Source organism: Alosa pseudoharengus, unplaced genomic scaffold (genome assembly GCF_046254945.1).
Source record: "Alosa pseudoharengus isolate Yale_2024_CS ecotype anadromous, Long Island Sound unplaced genomic scaffold, YU_APseudo_1.1 YU_APseudo_1.1_scf_19, whole genome shotgun sequence".
Classification (NCBI taxonomy): Eukaryota; Metazoa; Chordata; class Actinopteri; order Clupeiformes; family Clupeidae; genus Alosa; species Alosa pseudoharengus.
In genome coordinates this window covers 5128924-5136662 of record NW_027468657.1, presented here as the reverse complement: position 1 = coordinate 5136662, position 7739 = coordinate 5128924, and the positions used below count along the sequence as shown (strand labels likewise).

Genomic DNA, 7739 nt, shown 5'->3' with positions numbered 1-7739 from the left:
TTAGCGCAGTTAGCCTTAAGAGAAGCTATCCTAGGTTAGCGCAGTTAGCCCTCCAGTCTGCCACAGCAGCCAATTGCCTGTTACACACATGCAGCTTGGACGTATCTATGCGCAGATGTGCATCAGTGATTGCGAATCCCAAATAGGCTAAGGACCCCTGAATGCTAAGCCAAGCTATTGCTTAGCCTGGCTATTACAAGTGACGGCAGGGTGTTGTTGATCATCTAACCCAGTGAGTGGGCCCTGCCTCTTGGCTCCACTGTGCTGTTCTGATGCTAATTGCAGTGCAGCCCTGGGGCTCTCCCCTTTGTCTGTTTACGAGCTAGCATTAGCGTCAGTGTTAGTATTAGCGTCATGCCTGACTAGCTGCTGGCTGCTTCCCCTTAAGCGGAGTAATGACATAAGCCCCAGATAACAACATACACACACATACCCTTAGGAGTCGTTTATGTGGCTAGCACAGGGGTTAGCGTTTGAACCTGTTGCTCAGCTTTAGCGTCTGAGAGCGTCAGAGTTAAGTCTGTTGTGAAGGGAGAAGAAACGGTGACTGGCCCCTCATGGATTGGCTTATGGACACAAATCCTCCTTTGTTGAACTCCCCATCCATTGTCTAATTCCTCATTTTCCTGAATTGGTAAATTCATTTTAAAGGAAGACTTGGATATAATTAAAAAAAAATCAGGCTTTTAAGTAAATTATCTATTAAATGACTAGTGTATTTGCATATGTACAGTATGTGTGTGTGCGTGTGTGTGTGTGTGTGAGTGCATGCGTGTGTGCGTGTTTTTACGTGTGTGTGTGTGTGTGTGTGTGTGTGTGTTTGTGTGTGCCTCCCCAGAAGCAGCAGTCTCTGCTGGCGGTCCAGAGAGAGGCTGGTGAGTGCGTGAAGGGTCTGCAGCAGCAGCTGGACCAGAGCCTACAGGAGAGCACTCAGCTCCGGGAGAAACTGGCCAAGACCGAGACCGACCTGCGCACAACACTGGAGGAGTGAGTTAAGGACATACACACACACACACACGCACGCACGCACGCACGCACGCACGCACACACACACACGCACACACTAGAGTTGGATGTCTCGAGACCGGTCTTGGTCTCGAGACCACTTTTACGTGGTCTCGGTCTTGTCACAGTCTCGACCGTCTTTGGTCTTGGTCTTGTCTTGGTCTCGGATCCCTCGATCTTGTCTTGGTCTCATTGTCTTGGTCTTGCGGTCTCAGGTCGACATAGTGGTCGGGAGATTTGCAACAAATATGTCCATGATACAAAACATAACATTCGATAATGCAACATTAAATTATTTCTCCTTTCACGCCCTTCAAATGCAACCTTTCAAATGCAACCAATCAATGACATACATGTATTTTGTTGTGATTAAGAAACTGGCGCTCATCCAATCTAAAGACGCAAGTGTAGCCAGCGCGAAACGTTAGGTTTACGTCGTAGCTGTCAGTCTCAGTCAGACCTAGTAATAATAATGTCAGCGAATTCCGCCATCATTAAATTTGCATTCACGGAACATAAACAAGAAAGAAGCATTCTGCAAAATGCAAGTTTTGCAAAGTCTCTCTCTATCATCATTGTCATGCAATTGCTATAGCCTACATAGTTTATCTCACCCAGTCTACGAAAACATTTACAGTGAGTGAGCTCACAGTCACACACATTCATGACATGCTCTGTCTCTGCATTGTCTGTAGTTGAAATAATACCTTCTTAAATTTAATTTAAACTGGGACTGAACCTCTTACCCCAGCAGGGTTCTCAAGTCTCACGCAATGGGCGTGAGACACACGCAATTCAACAAGTTCACACGCTCACAAACCACACCTTGCATTTCTCACACAGAAATATTACTAGGGATGTCAAGGCATCTGCATAATTATTAGAGGAGGCGCAGGGATACGAGAGGATTTCTCGCAGGGTTCAGAACTAGCGCACCACTCACCAGCAAAATCAAAAAAATAAATAGCCACCGACATCCAATCAAAAAATAGTAGGCTATTCGTTGTATCCGGGTAAAATTCCAAAATAGCACATCCCCTCCCTACAACCACGTTATGCTTGTGTGGGGTTACACGTTTAAGATTTCAAAACTGCACCAACATTTTTTTTGTCTGTCATTTGGTAAACCAGCCTACTTATGGTACTTTACAGGGTGTGTACATCAAGCCTTTTCACGAACATTTGGCCTAGCCTACTTTATGGCAAAATTATTTCTTATCTATAAACTAAACTAAACTGTCGGTCATTAAGAAAACCTAATGATTGTGTCGTTATAGCTTTGTGTAAGCCAGACATCAGCAACGTTCATTTTACACGACCAATCACTCTCGTGGCTGCCTGCACTTTCCCTGTCGTCACGGCTGCAACTTTCGCACTCGTTTGTGCTTTTTAGCGCCGTGTTCATCAGGTCCCGGGACACCCATCTGATCCTCCATGGACCATGTCAACAATGAATGAAAATTAGCTTATTATTAACGAGTGTTATCAATTTGAGCGAGTATGCTACACATAGGCCTACATTTTTTTCTAAACATACAGGACTGCTGCAGACAATGACCTGCCAACCACCATAATGTATAATGAACTTGCTGTTCTCGGTTTCGGCATGCACATGCTTAGTCTAATGATTCAGTGACAATATAGGCTACTCAAGTGAATAAAGCAATTAGCCTAATAAATAAAATATTTGTCTCACTCAGTACATATAGGCCTACATCTCGTAAATTGGTGAGCCATAGAATATCCCAGCGTCACGATTATTATATTTCAAGATTCCAATCTATCCCACCTAAATATGAAAACTTATTTCTACTGACATGCTTCCTGGTGACATAAAAAAACAAATGGTTTCCCTTGATAAGGCTGACACAAGAGACATAGGCTATGCATTATACTTTCCCAGACAAAAACAAGATATAGGATGTATAGATTACAATGACAAATTCAAGGTCTCAAAGGGTTAATGCTTCTTTCCAATTTTTTTTTATAATTAGTGAGTGAGTGCACCCCCCCCCCCCCCAATCTCACTCCAAGCTGAGCTCAAAACTTGAGAATCCTGCCCCAGTATGCTGCTCTTATTCAATTGATGCAAGTTATGGTGTAACACCACAGACTTTCTAATGTGGAGACACGGCACTCAAAAAATGCTCCATAGAAATGCATGGGGCTAGTTTGCAATGCCAATATGGCCGTTGTCTACACATATCCCACCCCTTCCTCGGCAAAATGTCGACATGTGTATACATTGAGCGAATCATGTGGTGTGAGTTGACTACTTTGAGCCAATTATGTGCTGTGTTGTGCAGACATTGTGCCAATCATGTGTTGTGAACTCGACACTGGAGCACGGTTGGTGTGGTGAAGCCTTGCGCACGCGCATTTCTGCTGAATAGGATGCCCGATGAGTACCCAAAAAGCGTTACAATATGGCCGCCGAGTGGAGGGACATGCCTAAAAGGACTTTGGTAACACTAGCTCGCTAGCTGTTTTTTTGTTTTGTTTTTTGGTCTCGGTCTTGGTCTCGGTCTCGTCTCGACTTTGTCTTGGTCTTGACTCAGTCGGTCTTGGCCTTGGTCTCGTCTTGGTCTCGGTCTTGATACCCTCTGGTCTTGGTAGTGTCTTGGTCTCGGTTTAGGCGGTCTTGACTACAAGTCTAGCACGCACACACACACACGATACGATTACTGCACAGCATGTGTAAAATGTTGCATTTACATGTGCAATAACTTATAAATGTGTGTGTGTGTGTGTGTGTGTGTGTGTTTGCGTGTGTGTCCTAGGCTGTTCCAGGTGAAGATGGAGCGTGAGCAGTACCAGACGGAGATCAGGGACCTGCAGGACCAGCTGTCTGAGATGCACGACGAGCTGGACGGGGCTAAGAGAGCCGCCGCAGATGGGGCCGACAAGGAGGCCATACTGGAGGTACACACACACACACACACACACACACACACACACACACACTGCTCTTACATATACGCACTCCTCACACACACCACCCTTACACCACCCTTACATCAGGCCATACTGGAGGTACACACACACACACACACACACACACACTGCTCTTACATATACGCACTCCTCACACACACCACCCTTACACCACCCTTACATCAGGCCATACTGGAGGTACACACACACACACACACACACACACACACACACACACACACACTGCTCTTACATATACGCACTAATCACACACACCACCCTTACACCACCCTTACATCAGGCCATACTGGAGGTACACAAACACACACACACTGCTCTTACATATACACACTCCTCACACACACCACCCTTACATCAGGCAATGCTGGAGGTACAAACACGCACACACACACACACCTAACCCATACTCGCATACAATTATACACAGGCTCATCATCCTTACAGGAAGCTATGTTGAAGGTATACACACACACCTCACACACATACACACTTTTCACATACACACTTTTGTGTGTGTGTGTGTATGTGTGTGTGTGTGTGTGTGAAGGTAGATGAGTCATGTGGTGAACATGTGGGTCATGGAGATTCCTCAGAACACACACACACACTGGTCACACCGGTTCGTCTACCCACTTGCTTCTCTCCTATCAGGTGATCTTGACACACACACACTCTGCTCTGCTGTTGACCTAAAGTCTGGCCAGCTCTGCACTTGGCTCAGCGTCAGACCTCTGCTGTTTCATTGGCAGTTGGGTTGACACACCTGTACACTCTTAAAACTAACGTCTTGTCCCTATATGGACACAGATGTGTTTTCAACAAATATTGTGTAACAAATAAAAAAGGAAACAACACAAACTGTCCCTATCTGGACACAGAGATGTTTTAAAAACAACGCAAGTTGTGTTCTCCCTATCTGGACACAGAGATGTGTTAAAAGCAACGCAAACTGTGTTGTCCCTATCTGGACACAGAGATGAGTTAAAAGCAACGCAAGTTGTGTTGTCCCCATCTGGACACAGAGATGTGTTAAAAGCAACGCAAGTTGTGTTCTCCCTATCTGGACACAGAGATGTGTTAAAAGCAACGCAAGTTGTGTTCTCCCTATCTGGACACAGAGATGTGTTAAAAGCAACGCAAGTTGTGTTGTCCCCATCTGGACACAGAGATGTGTTAAAAGCAACGCAAACTGTGTTGTCCCTATCTGGACACAGAGATGAGTTAAAAGCAACGCAAGTTGTGTTGTCCCCATCTGGACACAGAGATGTGTTAAAAGCAACGCAAGTTGTGTTCTCCCTATCTGGACACAGAGATGTGTTAAAAGCAACGCAAGTTGTGTTGTCCCCATCTGGACACAGAGATGTGTTAAAAGCAACGCAAACTGTGTTGTCCCTATCTGGACACAGAGATGAGTTAAAAGCAACGCAAGTTGTGTTGTCCCCATCTGGACACAGAGATGTGTTAAAAGCAACGCAAACTGTGTTGTCCCTATCTGGACACAGAGATGTGTTAAAAGCAACGCAAACTGTGTTGTCCCTATCTGGACACAGAGATGTGTTAAAAGCAACGCAAGTTGTGTTGTTTTCAACACATTTGTTTTATGAGCCTGTCCAATGCCTCCTGTTCTTTTGACTTTGAGCATGGTACGGTTTATCCTATTGGCTGCAAGTCTAGGAGTAGACACTCTTTAAACCACACCCCTTTCCTCTCATTGGCCATGAATGGTAATTATCCCCGCCCATTGGCTGTGTCCATTGTAGCTAAAATCACACCTCTATTATTCATGAGTGTCAACTCTCCTCTCCCATTGGCTGTGTCCATTGTAGCTAAAATCACACCTCTATTATTCATGAGTGTTGATTCCCCTCTCCCATTGGCTGTGTGCAGTGAAGTTGAAGTCACACCCCTCTCTTCCTATTGGCCATGAGTGTCAACTCTCCTCTCCCATTGGCTGTGTGCAGGACCTGGTGCAGCTGAAGCTGGACCTGCAGGAGGTGGTGCTGGCTAAGGATGAGCAGGAGGAGGTGCTGAGGAGACGCGAGCGTGAGCTGACCGCTCTGAAGGGGGCGCTCAAGGACGAGGTGTCTACGCACGACCAGGAAGTGGACAAGCTTCGAGAGCAGTACGAAAAGGAGATCCGCAAGCTGCAGACCAACGTGGACGAGGCCAAACAGGTCAGCTGAGAGACACACCTGTTGTAAAGGGTTGATATGTGCATTTATCACCCAGAGAGAAGAAATAGTCTTTTGTGATTGGCTGGTGGGTGGCTGAATTAATTCTGAATAACGGGATTCCTATGAAGTAGATCTGGTAAATAAAAGTTTAATCACCATTCCATATCAATGCTTATGAATGGTAACTATAACAACCATACTAGGACAACAAACATCAACAAAGGCTGATATGATAAGTGCTATTAAGAGCTTATAAACATGGACACACCTGTTATAAACGTGGATGAGAAACAGGTTAGCAGATACACACGTGTTATAAAGGGCTGACATGTGTTATTAAGTGCTTATAAATGTCATAAATGCTAGTGCATCTCACAAAGCACTTGTTATTAAGCACATGTAAGTGTTATTAAGTGGTTACAAATGTCAAAACACAAACATTTTTCACAAGAAAAATGTCCACCAATTCACCACATTCAGTCACACGTGTATGTGCAATTATTTCCCTTATCAACATCTTAATAAATCTCATTCATGAGCTACACACCATCATCATAAACACCACAAACTGTGCATGGACACATTCACTATGCATGACCTTTCCTACGTCTCCACCTGTCCTTGCACACCTGTGTCCGTGGGCAGCCCTGCTCCCGTGTCTCACCTGTGTTTGCTCTGCTGGCGCTGGTTTGCGCGGCGTGCGGCGCTATCAGCTGCTCGTGAGAGGAGAGTAAACAGCAAGGCCATTAGACTAATGACATCATATCTCAGTGTAATCAGACACTCTGCAGGCCTGTCTGCATGTCAACTGAATTGCTGAATTCATGCGCAGGTCACTGTTCTTATGGTTGGCTCAAGTGTGTGCGCGTGCGTGTGTGTGAGTGTCAGTTGATGCATGAAGTGGCAGTATGAACCAGTATATACTGTGTGTCGGCAGGATTTCCCTCTTCTGTGTGGGAATGGAGTCACTCTGTTACACACACACACACATACGCAAACACACTCAGTTACACACACACACACACACTCTCCCAGAGCAGCACAAAAAGGGAGAGACTATTGTGTGGGGGGACGCTTGCGAGATGGACACAGGACACTGATAAAGGAAGACAAAGGAGTCTGGACAAAGAGCTGCAGAGATAAGCAGAGAGATAGAGAGACAAAACAGAAGAGAGAGAGAGAAAACAAGAAGAAGAGTGAAAGAAAACTGAGATAAAAAGAGAAGGAAATGAATAGGGAAAGAGTGAAAGAGAAGAGAGAGAATAAAAGAGAGAGAGAGGAATTGAAGGGAGGAGAGCAGAGAGCAAGAGATTGAGTTTGAGACTTGTTGGTCTTCTGGCTCTCAGTGTCACTAGCGTGCGAGTCTCCATTTTGGAAATACGGTCACAGTCAATCTGGAATGTTCTCTCTCTCTCTCTCTCTCTTTCCTTCCTTCTGCTGTTCTCTCTCTATTTATCTCCCTCTGTCTTCTCTCTATCTGTTGCTCTCTCTCGCCCTCCTTCTGCTGCTCTCTCTCTTCTCTGTCCTTCTCTTTATGTATCTCCATCTATCTATCTATGTATCTATCTCTCTATCTATCTATGTATCTATCTCTCTATCTCTCTC

The 7739-nt window shown here is 45.2% G+C and overlaps 1 protein-coding gene across 1 annotated transcript in view; it reads left to right on the top strand.

Annotated features, from left to right (window-relative positions):
• The window catches only part of LOC143133328 (cingulin-like protein 1), a 25287-nt gene extending 18430 nt beyond the window's left edge, over window positions 1-6857 (top strand). The window contains exons 6-9 of the mRNA XM_076293113.1: window positions 839-987; window positions 3786-3927; window positions 5922-6134; window positions 6780-6857. Coding sequence (XP_076149228.1) covers window positions 839-987; window positions 3786-3927; window positions 5922-6134; window positions 6780-6857 — 582 coding nt within the window. The remainder of the gene's footprint in view (window positions 1-838; window positions 988-3785; window positions 3928-5921; window positions 6135-6779) is intronic.
• The last annotated feature ends 882 nt before the right edge of the window (window positions 6858-7739 follow it).